Source organism: Monodelphis domestica, chromosome 1 (assembly GCF_027887165.1).
Source record: "Monodelphis domestica isolate mMonDom1 chromosome 1, mMonDom1.pri, whole genome shotgun sequence".
Taxonomy (NCBI): Eukaryota; Metazoa; Chordata; class Mammalia; order Didelphimorphia; family Didelphidae; genus Monodelphis; species Monodelphis domestica.
In genome coordinates, this window is record NC_077227.1 from 34,085,952 (window position 1) to 34,104,492 (window position 18,541).

The 18,541-nt window shown below is 59.3% G+C and overlaps 1 protein-coding gene across 6 annotated transcripts in view; it reads left to right on the plus strand.

Annotated features, from left to right (window-relative positions):
• PEAK1 (pseudopodium enriched atypical kinase 1) overlaps positions 1–18,541 on the plus strand; it is a 280,397-nt gene that overhangs the window by 247,009 nt on the left and 14,847 nt on the right. For all 6 annotated transcript variants that reach the window (XM_056796714.1, XM_007477975.3, XM_007477974.2 and 3 more), the window contains 2 exons: positions 3,207–3,382; positions 14,665–15,341. In XM_056796714.1, coding sequence (XP_056652692.1) covers positions 3,207–3,382; positions 14,665–15,341 — 853 coding nt within the window. The remainder of the gene's footprint in view (positions 1–3,206; positions 3,383–14,664; positions 15,342–18,541) is intronic.

The window sequence follows — 18,541 nt, forward strand, 5'->3', positions numbered from 1 at the left end:
TTCTCCTTTCCGGGGCCTGTCGTGGGGAGGGGCCGCGGGGCACTGGGCTGCCCGTGTGTGCCAGGAGGAGGGCGCCGCTGAGGCGAGCCCGGGTCTGTCGGCGGAGGGCCTTTGCTGGGCACACGCGGGCTTCCTTTAGGTCTCCCGAGGAAGAGACGGCCAAGAGCGGAATGGCAGGCTCGAAGGCGGCTTTCCCACCTCTGCTGCGCAGGGATCCCACTTGGAACCCACCTCTGTGTGTCCCGGGGACGTGGGCAGGAAGGGGGGACCTGAGGGAGCCCTGGGCCCTGCACAGCTGGCCCAAGTTCGAAACCAGCCTGGGGCTCGAGCGCAGCCTCCTCGCTGGCCGCCGGTTTGTCTGGAGCCGCGGGGCTCGCGCTTGGTCACTGGCGTGTTTGGCCCCGACGCGTCCGGCCCACGGCTGTCGGTATGGAGCCTGTGCAGAGCGCATCTGCCGGGCACAGCGCTGCCTTCTGGAGCTGCCACACCGCCCCCGCGGGCCCGAGCCTTGCCCAGGTCCCGTCTGTGTGTCCGCTAGCACGGACAGCGGAGCCGGACCTCCGAAGGTGGCGGAGCAGAGCGCGGGGCCGAGAGAGCCCCGAGTCCAGAGGCCGAGGGCAGTGCCTGGGCCCGGCGGAGTCCCTCGGGGGACCCACACCGCCCGGCGCTGCGCCCGTGTTCAGCATCCTTTCGTCTGCGATTTCAGATCCTCGGACTTAGGCTGAAAGGGGCCGGGCCTCCCCCCCGCAGCTCCCGGGGGGCCCCAGACCCCTCCGCCGGGCCGGGTGCCCAAGCGCAGTCGCTGAACTGCTGGGACGAGTCCTTTCCGGTGTGGGGAGGCCCGGGGTGCCCGAGGCCAGCAGACTGCGGCCTAGAGTCTTCTGCCGAGCACACGCGTGTTTTCAGTCATGAGAGACTGAAGTGGAGGCGCCCCCCCCCATTGTTCCTTCCCCAGCAAGAGACCACCCCAAAGTGCCTGTGGAAGGAAGCTCCTACAGAGCACTCTTGCCGGGGAATCTAGAACCGGCCCCCCCGTGTCCTCTGCTCTCGGGTGCTGCCGGGGGCCGGGGAGCGGCGGAGACGGCAGTGTGCCGGGGAACGAGCGACGGGCACGCGGGAGAGTCAGGATGGTAGCAGGGCGCCCGCCTTAGTGCGGCCATCGCGGCGCTCGGACAGTCCCCGAATCTGGGGCAGCTGGGCGGCGCGGTGCCTGGGTTCGGAGCTGGCCTCAGAGGCTCCCCTCTGTGTGACCCTGGCAGGCCCCTGAGCCGCCCTGGCCTCGCTGTGGCGCTCTCCTCCTGGCCTCGCTGTGGCGCTCTCTTCCTCCCCTAGAGCCACTCTGGCCAGGAAAGGGCCGGAAAGGGCCCCTGAGCCGCCCTGGCCTCGCCGTGGCGCTCTCCTCCTCCCCTAGAGCCACTCTGGCCAGGAAAGGGCTGAAAAGGGCCCCTGAGCCGCCCTGGCCTCGCCGTGGCGCTCTCCTCCTCCCCTAGAGCCACTCTGGCCAGGAAAGGGCCGGAAAGGGCCCCTGAGCCGCCCTGGCCTCGCCGTGGCGCTCTCCTCCTCCCCTAGAGCCACTCTGGCCAGGAAAGGGCCGGAAAGGGCCCCTGAGCCGCCCTGGCCTCGCCGTGGCGCTCTCCTCCTCCCCTAGAGCCACTCTGGCCAGGAAAGGGCCGAAAAGGGCCCCTGAGCCGCCCTGGCCTCGCCGTGGCGCTCTCCTCCTCCCCTAGAGCCACTCTGGCCAGGAAAGGGCCGAAAAGGGCCCCTGAGCCGCCCTGGCCTCGCCGTGGCGCTCTCCTCCTCCCCTAGAGCCACTCTGGCCAGGAAAGGGCCGGAAAGGGCCCCTGAGCCGCCCTGGCCTCGCCGTGGCGCTCTCCTCCTCCCCTAGAGCCACTCTGGCCAGGAAAGGGCCGGAAAGGGCCCCTGAGCCGCCCTGGCCTCGCCGTGGCGCTCTCCTCCTCCCCTAGAGCCACTCTGGCCAGGAAAGGGCCGAAAAGGGCCCCTGAGCCGCCCTGGCCTCGCCGTGGCGCTCTCCTCCTCCCCTAGAGCCACTCTGGCCAGGAAAGGGCCGAAAAGGGCCCCTGCGCCGCCCTGGCCTCGCCGTGGCGCTCTCCTCCTCCCCTAGAGCCACTCTGGCCAGGAAAGGGCCGGAAAGGGCCCCTGAGCCGCCCTGGCCTCGCCGTGGCGCTCTCCTCCTCCCCTAGAGCCACTCTGGCCAGGAAAGGGCCGAAAAGGGCCCCTGAGCCGCCCTGGCCTCGCCGTGGCGCTCTCCTCCTCCCCTAGAGCCACTCTGGCCAGGAAAGGGCCGGAAAGGGCCCCTGCGCCGCCCTGGCCTCGCCGTGGCGCTCTCCTCCTCCCCTAGAGCCACTCTGGCCAGGAAAGGGCCGAAAAGGGCCCCTGAGCCGCCCTGGCCTCGCCGTGGCGCTCTCCTCCTCCCCTAGAGCCACTCTGGCCAGGAAAGGGCCGAAAAGGGCCCCTGAGCCGCCCTGGCCTCGCCGTGGCGCTCTCCTCCTCCCCTAGAGCCACTCTGGCCAGGAAAGGGCCGGAAAGGGCCCCTGCGCCGCCCTGGCCTCGCCGTGGCGCTCTCTTCCTCCCCTAGAGCCACTCTGGCCAGGAAAGGGCCGGAAAGGGCCCCTGAGCCGCCCTGGCCTCGCCGTGGCGCTCTCCTCCTCCCCTAGAGCCACTCTGGCCAGGAAAGGGCTGAAAAGGGCCCCTGAGCTGCCCTGGCCTCGCCGTGGCGCTCTCCTCCTCCCCTAGAGCCACTCTGGCCAGGAAAGGGCTGAAAAGGGCCCCTGCGCCTGGACTTCCCAGGCTCCCTTCAGACAGTCCTGCTCTCAGTTATTTGAAGGCTGGAAGAGACGCCCAGCTCCTTACCCAGCCGGCCAGGCGGGCCGGACCTCCGACCCGATGGGAGGAGCCTAACTTCCAGCTTTCCCACAGCAGGCGGGCCACTGTGGGAGATGGCAGCGAGTCCCCCCAGCGGGCTGAGCGGCCACTCGATGGTGAGCCTGTAGGCAGGCGTCCCTGAGCGGGCCCCTGCCCGAGGTACGGCCAGACCTTTGGCGGCCCCTCCGGCTCGTCTGCTCCCCGGGCCCCGGCCCCGCGCCCGTGGGTCGTTGGGGTGTCCCGGGGTGACAGAGCGTCCTGGAGCCCCTTGGAGGGGTGGACGAGCCAAGACCCCTGTGTGACCCCGGCCTTGTCTGTTTCAGCCAAGTGCCCCACGAGGGCCCGGCGGAAGGCGCTCCGCCCCGCGTTCCCGGGAAGGAGGCCGGCAGCGATGCTCCGGCGGGCCTGCCTGCGTTGCCCCCGCACACCCCGGAGAGGGAAGAGGATGCCTCGGACCCCTCTGACGACAGTCCCTGCCGAGCCACGTACAGCAACCTGGGTAAGTGCGCGCCCATGGGCGCAGGGCTCCCGGGGGTGGAGGGGGGTTAGCCCCAAGAAGGCCCCGTGAGCCCAGCAGAGCGGGGAGCGCTCCCGCCACACGCGGGGACACGCGTGTCCTGAGTGGGAGGTTCAGATCCAGACAGCTGGGCCCCCAACGCGGGCGTCCTCCGATCCAGATCCCTTCCGCAAGACTCCCTCCAGGGCCGCAGCAGGCCGTCTCCCGTCCTGGCCTGGGCTCCCGGGGGGTCCGGACGAGCTCTGGGACCGCCTGAGAGAGCGCCCAGGTAGGCGGTCAGAAAACCCCGAAGCTCCCGCCAGCGCCAGGCCCAGCGCAGAGGGGGGAGGGGAAAGTGCTGAGCCCGAGCTGGGGCTTGCAGGGAGTCCCTGAGCTGGTGCCTAGAGGGAAGGCGGGGTGGCCTGCCGCCCATCGAGGGCTGCCCGAGGCGGGAGGGGGCCCTTCTGCCCGCCAGGATCTCCGTTCCTGCCCCCCTCGGGATCAAACCTTCAGCCGGGGAGCCTCCCCGATTCCCCTGTCCCCAGCCCCGTCCAAGCTTCTTCCCTGTCGGAAGCCTGCCTCCCTCTGGGAGCTCCCCAGGCTCCCGGGAGGCCGGCTAAGAGGCGCTTAGGGAGTCCCCGACGTGGGCTGGCCGCCCCAGGGCCGCGTCACAGCGGGGGAGGCCCCAGCCTGGGATGTTGGAGGAGAGAGGGGGACTCCTCGTCCTCCTCGCCAGGCTGCCGTGTTAGAGAAGGAGCGCCCCGGCTTCTGCCTCAGCTCTGGGACCGGGCAGTCCTCCGGAGGGCCGGCCAGCCTAGGAATCCCGGCCAGCCGTGGGACAAGTCAGGGAAGCTGCTTCCTCCTTTGTGAAATGGGCGGAGATCACGTGGAGTGCTCACCAGTGTGCCGAGGGGGGGCAAACGTCCTGGCCGTCGGGAGCCCCGACCCTCGGTTCTCGGTGTCCCTTGCCCGTGTGTGCCCGCTCTCCTCCGCCTGGCAGATCCCAGGTCCTGAGGGCCCGGGGGCACTGGATGCTGGTGGAGGGAACTGTTTGCACCCGAATGCCCCAAAGGCTTTCCTGGAGTATAAGGTAGCAGGAGAGTGGTGCGGCTCCCACAGAAATCTTGGGGGGACCGTCTAGGGTGCAAACACATTTTGTGGCAGAGGAAGGGGGAGCCATTTATGTAGTCCTTGTGTGCCATGTATACAGTGTATCGTAGATGAACTCTCTCCTAATGCTTCCTTTAAAGTGGAGGGCAATTTTTATTAAGTGCATCTTATTTCCAACAACTTTAAACACTTTTTTTATTGGCCTCAGTCACTTAAAAATGGATCATTTTCTTTTGTCTTCTTGCTTGCGTGGACCAAGGGTAAAGCTACAAACACGATCGTCGTCGCTATCAAACAAAGAATCCTAGAATTGAAGCCAGCCGACCTTCGAGGTCGGCAGAAATCACACATCCAGGGTGGGCTCTGACTCTTGCCGTGGCACGCAGGGCTCTTGGGGTGCGGGCCCAGCTCGCGCTCAGTCAGTACTCCTGCCGCTGTGGCTCCCCTCTCCTCCCCTCTGGAGCTTTTTGCAGCGGTCCCACACAGCCACTTATGAACGTGGAACTTCAGGTTTGTTTCTTTCAGACTGTGGATTGTGGCTGTGCGGGAGCTCCTCACAGCCCCAAGAAACGTGCTCCACGGTTCAGAAACCAAGGGAAGCGGGCCTTTCCCAGCAGAGGTGCAAAGGCTCCCAGTAAATCAGACGGGGCGACACAGCAGGAAAAGTCCTGAAGAACAGGGCTCCAGGCCAAGGCTGTGATACATGACTTCACTGCTCTGTAAAAGAGGGGAGAGATGCTCCAACACCTCTTCCAGGTCCAGTATCTGAAACCCAGAAAGAGAGCAGAAAGGCTGTTCGGACGATGAGAGCTTATAGATGAGTAAACAGTTTAAAGCTCCTACTGTGTGCCACGCACTGGAGATAGCCAAGAAGGAAGGGGCGGGATGCCCGGCTCTCGCTCTCGAGCTGTTCACAGACTAATGGGGAAGACAGCGTGCAGGAAAGCTGTAAAGGGGGTAAATGAGAGGCAGCCAACCGAAGAAGGGCTCTGCCATGAAGGGAGACTGGATTTAGCGGACAGGAGCCAGCAGGCAGAGGGTTCCAGGCATGGAGGCCAAGCAATGATGATGCTCTGCTCAGGGAGCACCTGCTAGTGCAGGCCTTCCCCATTTCCACCTGGGATTTGTCTGTATTTACATGTGTGTACACGCACACGTGCACACACGCGCACACGCACGCACACACACACACACACATACACACACACGCACGCACGCACTATGACGAGGATTATCGCTGGTGTGGACAGTCCCTCTTGGTGCAGAGCCCTTCTGTGCCTTGTTTGTTGTATCAGCGCTAAGACAGCAAGGCCTGGGCAGTGGGAGCCAGGTGCCTTTTGCCCAAGCCTTGAACGCGGGCCTCCTGGGCTTCCCCGCTGCCCCCCTGTGCCTTATTTTAGGCAGTTTTGTGGCCAGCCTTCTGGGTGCTGCCACTCTCCGCACTTGGCCAGCCCGTGTTCTTCACCCATCTCTGTGCCTTGGCGAAGGACCTTCCAGGGCTTGCCGCCTACCGGCCTCCCGGGATGACCCGCGCCGCGCAGGAAGACATCCCACGTGGCGTCTTTGGAGTCGGCCGAGGACGCCTGCTTTCTAGTATTTAAGATCTGCGAGCGCCAGCGTCTTGCCCAGCCACGGTTCACTTTGGGTGGCTGTGCGAGCTCTCTGCATGATCTCTGACCGGCAGTCCCTTAGTCCACCCTCACTGAGTTTGGCATTTTCTCTGGCCTCCAAGATAAGTTCCCAGCCTCGTGACAGCGTTACTTGAATCCGACCTTCGACGTTTTCCCCGTGTTTCTTATGCCTGTCTTTAACTGTCCGGGAGAAAACCGATGGCTTGTTTCTGAGGTGCGTAGTGGGCTTCTTTATCAGCCCCCTGAGATCAGGGAGCCGGAATGCCTTTCCAGGCTGTCAGCAGTAGGCAGGGGAATGTAACCCTTCATAGCGCAGCAGCTTTGCAGAATCATCTCCGTTCACGTTGCTTTCTGGAAGCAGCTAACTGAGGGGTACCTTTCAAGAGCTGGAGGGAGGCGTCGTGCCCAGAGTCCATGGCTAGACTCTGCCAGAAGAAAAGGTAGAGGGAATCGAGGAGCGCCTCTCCGACGTCAAGGTTACCGAGGAAAACGAAGCTTTCCTCTGAGGAGAAAAACAGAAAGAGTCCGTGTGAAAACCAATAAGGAAAGGACTACAAGGGGCAGAGGAGGACCCCGAGTTTGTCTGGAGGTTGGAAGAATATCATAAAGGAGAAGAAGAAAAGCGACTGAACATTTGGAATGAAGAAATCGGCGTGAAGCTCTTTCCTAAGAGGACAGCCCTGGACCCTTGGGAAACAGGAGCTGCCTGGTCTCCAAGAAGCGCTGCTGCGGCCCCTGTGGCTGTCGGGTGAGAGGTCACCCAGGAAGAGTCAGTGAGAGCAGAGGTGGGGCGCTGGGTGACTCTGGCCTTACCAAGGGGCACGGAGGATGCTCGTAGCAATATGGAGAACCTGCTCACAATTTGTCTCCCCAACCTTGGGTGGCTTACGGGCCCGTAGGGGATGGGGCCAGAAAGAACCTAGAAAGCATTGCTAACGATGGCAGCATCTTAAGCAAGAAGCTGGTGGCCCTAGAAGCTCAGCTTGTTTCTTCATTACTCGATCGTGGAAGGCCAAGATTCCAAAGAGCACGGCAGCTTTGGAACAAATGATTAGGAACTTGGTTTTCGAGATTAGGATTTTGATTTCTGGACCACAACTTAAACTTCAGAAATGTCATGCGCAGTTTTCTCTCTTCTCCTTCCATTTCAGTTTAGAGGCCTTTTGATTAGATTTTCCGCATGCCACACATGGATAAATATGAAGAGTATCTGTGCACATAGTAGGTATATATTTACTTGTGTTTAGGTATGCCTCTGTGTGTATTTGATCTCATGGATATCACTGAGATTTAAGAGCCCCATGATAGAAATATGGTTCTGGAAGAAGGATAGACCTTATTCAAAAGGTCTGGGATTCAGAAATTGGGACTTGTGAGCGCAGACATCTCCTGGTGAAGGATTAGCTTTGCATTTTAAAAAGATGAGGGAAATGCATATGAGGAAATCCAAGCACACAGAGAGCTATAGGAGCTAATAGTATCCTAATTTGCCTTCATCACTATTTCATCATTCCAAAAAGTGTAAAAAGGCCAAAAAGAAGTTCCATATTAGAGCTGATTCTCACCAATAAGAAGCAACTAGTTTCGGGGGGGAAATGATGGGAACCTTTGGAGGAAATAACCACTGCATCTTGAAATTTTTGATAGAGCAAGAGAGGAAATCTGAGAATAGTCTTACATGTTTTCCTAAGTTTGGAGAGAACGGATTTCAAAGGCTTTAGCAGAATGAAGATGAAATCTATTCTACTCAGATTAAGAGGGAGATAGAAAGCTATTAGGAATTAAATCCTTAAGACATAGAGAAATGACTCCTCTGTGTGTGTGTGTGTGTGTGTGTGTATGTGTGTGTGTGTGTGTGTGTGGAGAGAGAGAGAGAGAGAGACATAGACATAGACAGAGACAGAGACAGAGAGAGAGAGAGAGAGAGACAGAGAGAGACAGAGAGAGAGAGACAGAGAGAAAGATAATTGTTATAGATGCACAGAGAACTCAACGGTCTGAACCTAAACTTGGTCAAAGGGCATGTAGATAAGGAGGGACCAAAGGCCAAAGATCTCAACGGTCATAATGGGGAGTGAGGGGAAGGGAAGTAGTCAGGAAAGGATTCTATTAGTAATAGGCTTAAACTGTACTACTGTAAAACAATAATTATTCAAATGACTTGATACTGAGAGGGTAATCAATGGAACATATTAGGCACCCAGCATACATAAGCAAGCAAACAAAATATATTATTCCATAAACCCAGACTGCACTTATGTGAGAATGACTCACTATTTGATAAAAACTGCCAGGAAAACTGGATAAGTATCAGAAATTAGGTTTGGTCAGTGCCTCACACTATACACCAGGACAGCCTCCAAATGGATATGTAATCTAGATATAAAAGATCACCTCATAAGTTACAGGCGAAAGGAAGAAAATACCTTTTGCATCTATTTAGAGAAACAATTCAAAACTAAGCAGGCAATATTAAGGCTCACACAATATAAAACAGAGAGTTTTTATTATATAAAATTTAAAAATGTTTACACAAATGAATACAATAAAAATTAGGAGCACAGGTAATTTAAAAAAAAATCTTTGCAATAAATTTCTCCAATAATGATCAAATGAGATCATATTTGTAAAAAACAGTGACTGGCAACACATTAGGCACTATATAAATACTAATCTTTCCTACCTCCTCCCCATTAAAGGATTCATTCAGTAAAAAAGGAACTGATTCAAATTTATAAGTCATTCAATAGATAGATAAATGGTCTAAAGATCAGAAGAGATGGTTTTCAGAAGAAGAAATTCAACCTATTCAACATCCATATAAGAAAAAATGTTCTAAATCAGTAATAAGTTGAAAGTAAAATTAAAACTTGAGTTTCCATCTCACATTCATCAGATTAGTAAAGATGTCAAAAGAAGAAAATGACAAATGTTGGAGAGGCTGTTGGAAGGTAGGTTCTCTAGTACATTGTTGGTGGAGCTGTCACTTGGTCCACTCGTTCTGGAAAACAATTTGAAATATACCCCCAAAAGTTACTCAGATGTGCAGAGAATATGCCTAGCTGTACTACTACTAAGCCTTTACACCAGAAGTGGTCAAAGAAATAGGAAAAAGGACCCTTATGGAGAGAAATTTTTATAGCCTCTCTTTTTGTGATAATCCAAAGTTTGAAACTAAAAAGATGTCTTTATTGAGGAATGGCTAAACAAATTATGGCATATGAATGGTATGGGATATTATCATACTATTAGAAATTATGAGATGGACCATGTCAGAGGAAGGTGGGATGATATCTATGAATTGAGACAGAAATAAGTGAGCAGAACAAGGGAGACAATTTACAGAACGATAATAGCATGTAGAAGAAACAACTTTGAAAGACTTTAGAACGCTGATCAGCCCAATCATAACCCATAATTCTAAGAAACGTGGCATTCACCTCCTGCCAGAATGGCAGCAGACATAAAATACAGAGACAGACATAAATTTAGCATGTGGCCAATATGGGATTTTGCCTTGCTGGATTATGCAGCTTATGTATCGAGGGCTTTATTTTTCAAGTTTATCTTTTTTATGTGCTCACTAGTGGGGTCTGTGCAAATAGAGACAGATTAATTTTTTTAAAGCAACAACAAAAGATATTTATGCTGAGATACACTGTTTTTACTTCCATATAGTTTATTGCTTTGCAATAGTGTTCCTCTGAATTAAAAATCAGGCACTGAACCACATTGCCAAAGAAGAATTGTGAAAAAACACAGCATCCTCTTGCTACCAAAAAATAATATTTCAATGCACTAGCCTTTATGGGGTGGGTCTGTTACTGATATTACTTTTATTAGGGGTGAATCTGGCATATTTACCAGGGAAAAAAATGTGTTAAATGCCCAGGATTTAAAGAGGATGCCATTTACATTTTTTTTAATCGCTGTATTGCGTAAACTGTACAATAAAATGAATTTTTAAGCATGTAGAGAAATTGAGAACAAGGACAGATAACAGAAGATGAATATAAAAACGTGGCAGTCTTGTCAGAGTGGTATCCAAAACACCGAGGTTCAAAATGAGGTGAAGCTAGCAGAGAAGATTAAGAATAACCAAGAAGCTGACTTGGGGGAGAGAGGCAGTCAGTGCCCCAGAAGCCTGGAGGCTCCCCTCAGCCTGGCACTGGCTCCTGAGTCCCCCCCACCCCCACTGGAAGACTCCTCTCTGGGCCTCCATTTAAGGCGGGCGCCCTCCCTGCTCCCCTCCAGCCTCCTGACCATGCCCCCTCTGTGGGTTAACGCACGCTCGATTTGCTAGCTTCCCCCTTTGGAGCAGAAGCTCCCTGACCGCATGGGCTGGCCTTCTGGCTTGTTTTCCTGTCCACAGCACTGAGGGCAGTTCCTGGCACACAGTAAGCGCTTACTAGATGCTTGTGATGGGAGGGCCAGTCTGGGATGGGCTGGAGCAGAACTTTCACTTTTCCTCTGCCCAGGAGGAGAGTCTTTGGACTAGGAAAGGGCAGAACCAGAACAGGCCGGAGGGCGAGCCTGAGGATGGGCCCGCTGGTTACTGGGTCCCATCCCGGCCCAGCTCAGCTCATGCCGGGGCCTGAGACACGGGGGGGGGGGGGGAGGAGGGGGGGAGGACAGGCCAAGGCCCCCTGCCCCCCCCTTTTTTTTTGAATTTTGAATTTTGTTTTTTAAAAATAGAACTTTTCCTTTTGGAGGAGGTCCCTGAAGGGAGAGAGCCGGGGAGGCTGTCGCTCTCTGTTTGGCAAGTCTTCATCCCATTCTTGTAGGACCCGCGCAGATGTAGGCTAGACAGTGACGGCATGGGATGGACTCCACCGCTTGAGTGAGTCTCCCTTCGGGACTCACTGTGGGCTTGTGACGGTGTCTCCGGTGGCGTGCCAGGGCTGTGGGGCTGCCGGGATTCTCCGGCCGCCACATCAGCGGTGCAGAGAGCCCTTGGATGGCCACGACAGGACTCAGAAATGTTTCTTCCCTTCTTAGTGTCCAGTCTAGCGGCAGAGGAGAGGCAGTCGGGGTTCCGTGACTTGCCCCGGATCGCCCAGCTAAGAAGCGTCGGAGGCTAGATTTGAACCCAGCTCTTCTCCGGTCCAGGCCTGGCTCTCTAACCTGTGTTGCCCCACAAAAACGCACATTCTCCCGAATAAGTCCCTCCGGGATGGAGTCGTCCCCGTGCCCCGTTCGGCTCAGCACGTGATACGGGCCCGGAGAGACGCTGCCCGAGAGAGGCTGAGCCTTTGGGGAGAGCCCCCGAGGGTGAAGGTCCGGGACAGGACCCCGAGCAGAAGGGCTTTAGAGGACGGTGCCCCAAGGGCAGGCTTCCCTGGGCAGACAGCCCTAAGCACGCCCCTTTCCCAAGGGACGACGGGCTCCCTCTTCCTTTCTGCGGGTTCCTAGGCTGGAAGAGGCCGCCGTGCTCGCCTGGCCGCGGTCGGGAAGCGTCTCTGGCTCTTGGAGCCGGCCTCTCGGACCCTTTCGGACCCGCTCGGCTTCGTGCGTCTCCAGAACGTGGCCCAGGACTAAGGGGGGGGAGGCAGCCGGGCCGGATCAGACAAGACGGGGCGCACAACACCGTCTGGCTCTTCAGAGACGCCGGAAATGGAGCGTCCCGTGTCGCGGGGGGCCTGCCGGAAGCTCCTGGGCCGGCCCCAGAGGCCCGAACTAAAAACGGCTCCGCGTGAAGCCTTCAAAGCGGGGCCCCGGAGGGCTGGAAGGCTGGGAAGGAGCTGCCTTTCTTGGGGAAAGGCCTCCGAGAACTGCCTGGACGCGGCAGAAGAGTCTCGGCCCCCGCGGAGCCCCCTCGCCGCTCCGCCCCTCTGCTGGTGGTGACGGAGCCCAGCCCAGGCCGCCTGTAAGGGGGCCCGAGCCCGGGATGGGCCTGGCCTCGGAAGGTCTGCTGGTGGTGACGGAGCCCAGCCCAGGCCGCCGGTAACGGGGTCCGAGCCCGGGATGGGCCTGGCCTCGTCTCCACGCGGAAGACCCCCTTTTCGGCCTCCGCCGTGCCGATGCATCCCCACACCAGGCCGACTGGCCTCATCCGTCGCTCGGACGCACGCGCTGGCCCCAGAAAGGCTCTGGGGAGCCGCTGCCCCGAGGGACTGCCGAGCGCCATCCCATCGCCGGGGGCCCAGGCCAGAGTTCTGAGGTCCGAGGGAGGCCGGGTCAATACGACGTCTGGCCCGAGTCGGGCTCCCCAAGGAGGGCCGGAAAAGCGGCCGGTGAAAGTCCCAGACTTCGGGGTGGCGGCCGAGCCCGCGGGGGGCCTCCTGGTGGGCGGGAGGAGCTCCAAGGAAAGCACTCTGCTCTTCCCTGGGCTCGCGGGTCCCTTGCAGGAACTCCAGACCGCCAGGAGGGCCCACAGCCGGGGAGCTACAGTGGAGTCCAGGAACCCCACCTTGCGGAGGAGGCGCTGAGGCCGAGACAGACAAAATGGCCGACGCGGCCGAGCCTGGATTCACGCCCCTCCAGAGCTAGAATTTTCTCCACGATGCCTCCCCAGCAGTCTTGTCAGTGGAGCGCCCCTCTTTAAGTTGGGGAGCCGTGCGAGCACAAACAGCCTTTGCTAAAAAAGGACAGGAACCCTTTGGGGGGTTGCCAGAAAGGCTCTTCTTCAGTGCTGTCCGACTGGGTGGGCTCCTCCTGGCAGATCTGACCGGTGATCCGCCCTTTCCTTCACGGCGCTCCCGCTTTACAGACAAAGCAGATCCTCAGTGACTTGCCCAGGGTCACTCGGCTCGTGAGCGTCCGAGGGCGCATTTTCGTTCCTGTCCGCCCCACGCCGCCGGACCCTCGATGCCCTGCACCCTCCAGCGGCCCCAGGAGCTCCCAGGGTTGGACCTGGAAGGAGCTGCGGCCCGGCCATCTTCCCTCTGGAGGAGAGGCCCCTCCCCCTCCGGACTGCAGAGCAGCAGCCTCGCCACCCAGAGTCCTCGAGCCTCGAGCTCCTGCGTCTGGGAGGAGAGGAGATCTCTGGGCTCTTCCCAGGCCTGGGGAGGCGGGCGCTGCGCTGTGACATGGACGGTGGTCATGGACGCCCGCTCCTGACTCCTCGCTTCTCCGTGACTTCACGCCTTGGGGCTATTCACCGGGGGGGAGGGGGGGGGCGAGGCTCGGCCTCCAGGCTGATGACACAAGGTCCGAGGGAGCTGGGGCGCCCCACCCCCAGCCAGGAAAGGAGGGCTGGGCCCATGGCAGGCCAGCTTGGTGCTTGGGACGGATCAGTGCTCCTTCTGGGTGGGGTGCCAGCGCTTCAGGCCCTTTCTCAAAACTCCTGTAGTTACCCCAAAAAGACAAGATGTGCAAAGTGCCCCCATCCCCCACGACTCCCCCCATTCTCGTGGAATGTCGGCATTAGAGGGAGAACCTCAGCGATGCTCCATCGCCAGCCAAAGGGGCAGGAAGCAGCTCGACAGAGAAAGCTCCGTAGTCACCGCGTTCCGCCTGTTTCCTCCAATGGACTCCTCATTGCCACCTAAAGCGCTCAGCCATGCCCAGCCCGTAGTGGGCGCCATATAATGCCCGTCCCCTCTCCTAGAGGGCACCGTAGGCAGGGCCATCGCTTTGGGAGGAACGAGCATGACCCCGAGATCTGGTGGCCAAAGCTCCCAGGAGCCCTTGGAGGTCGCCTGTCCTTCTCCCCTTACCAATGGGGAAACTGAGGCACAGACAGCCCCCCTCAGAGCTGACCCCCAGTCTGCCCTTGGCCCTGTCCCGCCAGATGCCTCGGGGCGTGCTCGTGTCCAGAGCTTTCAATCCAGCCTTAACACTGCAGTCAGAGCCAAGAAGCACCGAGGCCGCCAAGCGTGAGGGCCTGGAGCCCTCGGCGTCCAGATCTCCCGGCCTGTGGCTGCCTCCCCTTGCCCGAGAGCTGCTCCTTCTCTGTGGCCTCCTCTGCCTCGTCTCCCCAAAACTGGCCCCAGGTCCGTCCCCCCTCCGCGAGCCCCCAGCTCCTGACCTCTCTGTGCCCGTCTGCAGGCTTCCTCCAGCTCACACACCCCCTGCACCCCACCTCCACCCCCCCAGTCAGCCCCTGCCTTCTGCCCAAGAACCAGCACGCAGTACTGCTCCTGAGGCAGAAGGCAGAAGGGCTGGGGCGAAGCGACCGCCCTGAAGTGTCTGAGGCCAGCTCGAACCCAGGACCTCCCTCTCTTGGCCTGGCTCCCTCGAATACCACCTCCTGGAAGCCTCCCTCGGTTTCCCCTCAGATTTCATTGGGTCGTTTGTGTAGTCAGTCTGCAAACCTTAAGATGCCACGTCCGTCTTGGGCTGCCTGGTGGAGAGGGTGGAGGAGGTGATCATGCTTTCACCATTTCTGTGGGTGTGATGGGGGTCCAAAGCTCCCGGAGCTCAGGAGGCTCTTCTCTGCACGTCGTGTCTCTTCAGGCCCGGCGTCGAGCCTGTCTCTGGCCCATCACAGAGCAGAGGCACAGCTGGGCTCCCAGGCCTCGAACCCCTCTCCGGTAGCCGTGGCAGGGTAAGGACGAGGCGCCCCTTTCTAAAGCTTTGTTCTTTGTTCTCCTTTCCACACAGGGCAGTCCCGAGCGACCATGATCCCCCCCAAGCACCCCCGACAGCCGAAGGGGGCCACAGATGACGCCATCGCTTTTGGGGGGACCCCGGAGCTGGAGGCCACACCACCCCCCCTGCCAAAGAAAACCATCTTAAGGGCCAACACCGAGCCACTGCCCAGGGCCCTGGAGAACCATCCGTGCCTCCTGGCCAACCCCACATACGACCTGGAGGCCCGCTGGGACGGCAGCAGCGCCGGCTCCTCCCTCAGCTCCGAGCCCAGGGGCCCTGGGCCGGGGTCCTGCGACTCGCTCGACCGGCCCCTGCCCAGGGACAGGCGCGCCTCCAGCCTGGTGCCCTTCTCCACCAGCACCGAGTCTCTGGCGGGGCGGCGCGGGCCCCCAGGCAGGCAGAGCAAGAGCGCGCAGAAGCCCCAGAGAACGGCGCTCTACCGGGGCCTCGACAGCCGCGATGAACTTGTGGCCAAGATCCGGAGCCTGCACGGCGACGCTTTGAAGAAGCTGGCCCTCCAGTGCGAGGACCTCTTCATGGCCGGCCAGAAGGACCAGCTCCGCTTCGGGGTGGACAGCTGGTCGGATTTCCGGCTGACCAGCGACAGGCCCTGCTGTGAGGCCGGCGATGCCGTGTACTACCAGGCCTCCTATGCCAAAGAGCCACTCAGCAGCTACGCCGTCAAGGTGAGGCACCTGTGAGGCCTAGGCCATAAGACGTCATGTGACATGGGTGGTGGGTAGAGCCCGGGCCCAGCGAGGCCTAGGCCATAGAATGTCATGTGACTTGAGTGGTAGGTAGAGCCCAGGCCCAGCACGGCCTGAACTGTAGAACATCATCTGTGACGTGGGTGGTGGGTAGAGCCCAGGCCCAGCGCAGCCTGAACTGTAGAACATCATCTGTAACGTGGGTGGTAGGTAGAGCCCGGGCCCAGCGCAGCCTAGGCCATAGAACGTCATGTGACATGGGTGGCGGGTAGAGCCCAGGCCCAGCGCGGCCTAGGCCATAGAACGTCATGTGACGTGGGTGATGGGTAGAGCCCGGGCCCAGCGCGGCCTAGGCCATAGAACGTCATGTGACATGGGTGGTGGGTAGATCCTGGGCCCAGTGCGGCCTGAACTGTAGAACATCATCTGTGATGTGGGTGGTGGGTAGAGTCCAGGTGCAGCGTGGCCTAGGCCATAGAATTTCATGTGACTTGAGTGGTAGGTAGAGCCCGGGCCCAGCACGGCCTAGGCCATAGAATGTCATGTGACTTGAGTGGTAGGTAGAGCCCGGGCCCAGCACGGCCTAGGCCATAGAATGTCATGTGACATGGGTGGTGGATAGAGCCCGGGCCCAGCGCGGCCTAGGCCATAGAATGTCATGTGACTTGAGTGGTAGGTAGAGCCCGGGCCCAGCACGGCCTAGGCCATAGAATGTCATGTGACATGGGTGGTGGATAGAGCCCGGGCCCAGCACGGCCTAGGCCATAGAATGTCATGTGACGTGGGTGGTGGGTAGAGCCCGGGCCCCACACGGCCTAGGCCATAGAACGTCATGTGACATGGGTGGTGGGTAGAGCCCGGGCCCCACACGGCCTAGGCCATAGAACGTCATGTGACATGGGTGGTGGGTAGAGCCCGGGCCCAGCGCGGCCTAGGCCATAGAACGTCATGTGACATGGGTGATGGGTAGAGCCCGGGCCCAGCGCGGCTTAGGTCATAGAACATCATGTGACGTGGGTGGTGGGTAGAGCCCGGGCCCAGAGCAGCCTAGGCCATAAAGCATCATCTGTGACATGGGTGGCAGTTAAAGCCCAGGCCTAGCGGCTTTGTTATAGAACGTTGTCTGTGACCCATATAATGCGCAGGGCCTGGGCCCAGTGGCCGGAGCCTTCTCTGGGAGGGGATGAGGCCACAGAGGCTGGCCATGGTGCCCGCCTGGGCTCAGAGCCCGAGACCCGCCACTCACTAGGACTCGAGCCTCCAGGTAGAGAGCTGTCTCCACCTGGCTCCTGCGGGGCTTGATGGAGTCGGTCCTCTGGGCTGGGCTAATGGGGAGAGACGGAGGCAAGCAGGCCCGTCATCTGGATAAGAGGTGCTGAGGGCCTGGACCCGGGGGTCAGTATGTGAGTGGGGAGAAACAGCCAGAGGCCCCAGAGACTGGACGGGGCTCTTCAGGTGCTGGGAGTCTCCTCCCTGGGAATGAGAGTTAAACCCTGGTCCTGAATGAGGTGCCCAAGAAAAAGAATTGGGGGAGCGAGAGGGCCTTCAGCCAGCCTTGGGGGCTGACAAGAGAGCCAATGGGTCAGTCTGGAGAGAATGATGTCCCCCCAAAACCAGAGAGCACCAGAGGCACCCCGGAGGAGAGGATCCTGCCTGGCCATCCTCCATCCTCAGAGCCTCTGGAGAGAACCCCAAAAGGCTGGTCGTGAGGAGTTGGGGAGGGAATGAGAGGGAGGGAAATGGAGGCAGCCAGTGGAGGCAGAATTTGGGGGGAATTTGATTGAGAAAAGAAGAGACGGAAGACAGTCACTCCAGGGAATGGTAGAAGGGGGGTTAGGGGTCTTCTTTAGCCATGACAGGGAGTTGGATGTGTTTGGAAGCAGCCTTGACACAAAGAATGAAAGAGGATGAAACGTGCTGGAGAAGACGCAAGGGCCGGGCTTCGTGCTCCATCTTGTCCCTGGCGTCAGCTTTTTGCTTTGTTTTCATGCCAGGACTCCCCAGCTTTTCTCTTTTGCACATGAGGAAACTGAGACAATTGGCAGAAAATCAGTGCCATCCAGTCACTCAGTTCCTGCCTGCCAAGCCCTGCCCCCCCATTAGCGACGTACCAGTGCCGTGGGGGACACCCCAGAGTGGAGAGTGACTTGTCACCCGGTCGCTTGGCTTCCTTCCTCCCCTGTTCACTGGGGTCCTGGTCACTCGCGCTGGCTTCCCTCGTAACTGGCCGATTTAGTCTGTCCTTCGAGGCCATTCCCTTAGCCAGATCCTCAGCTTTCCCATCTGTCAAGTGGAGAGAGTGGCGCGTGCCTGGCAGTTAAGCACGATCCCTGCAAAGCATGCCCGTGATTGGGCAGAAGAACTTCCCGAGCTCTGAGCTCTGGATCTGTGGTCCCCTGCACCCCACCCTCGGGCGCTCATCGGCGCTCCTCCTGGTTCCCCATCCCCAAAGAAAGCCTGCGCCGGGTGTGCGGCACAACCTCGCTCTCGTTCTTGCGGGGGTCCCCAGAGCCCGAGGTCGGCCCTCGACGTCCCAGCTGCCGCCTTGCCTTCGCCGATGCCTGTTTTAAATGCTCCGTGCGATCCGCCAGCATTCTTGCTCCCGAGGCCCATCCTGGCAGGGAGGCAGTGGAATGCGCGCTTCAGGCCGTGTCCCCCCAGCAGGAAAGGGCGAGAAGGGTCCGCCCAGCTCCCGCCGGCTCATGGAGCAGCACCGGTGCCAGACCCACTCCAGGAGCCCTTTCACCAGCTAGCATCGCCAAGGGGCCGTGAGATCCGCAGGGCAGACGGGGCACGGCCTAGATCAGTGCAGGCGAGCCTGAGGCCCTTCCTCCCAGCCCCTACCCCGTGGCCTGGGGTGAGGCGGGAGGGCGCCGTCCCTGATCGCATGAGCCACTCTGAGCTCTCAACCTTTTGGGAGCCGGCGAGGCCTCAGACATGATCTCCAGCCGAGCGGAGGAGCCCAGAGGCAGCTCGTGGACCACGTTAGGCTCCCCTCGCGGCTTGCCCCAGGCCTCTGGATTTTCCCTTCCAGCCTGTGCTTTCGTGGTCAGAGGAGGCGATGTTTGCTCTGAAAGCACTCTAGAAATCCACGCGGTCATCCAGCATGCCAACCACTCCTGGGACGAGGCCCCGAGGAGCTGCCCCGGCCGGCCGGCCTAGACCTGCCCTGGCACAAG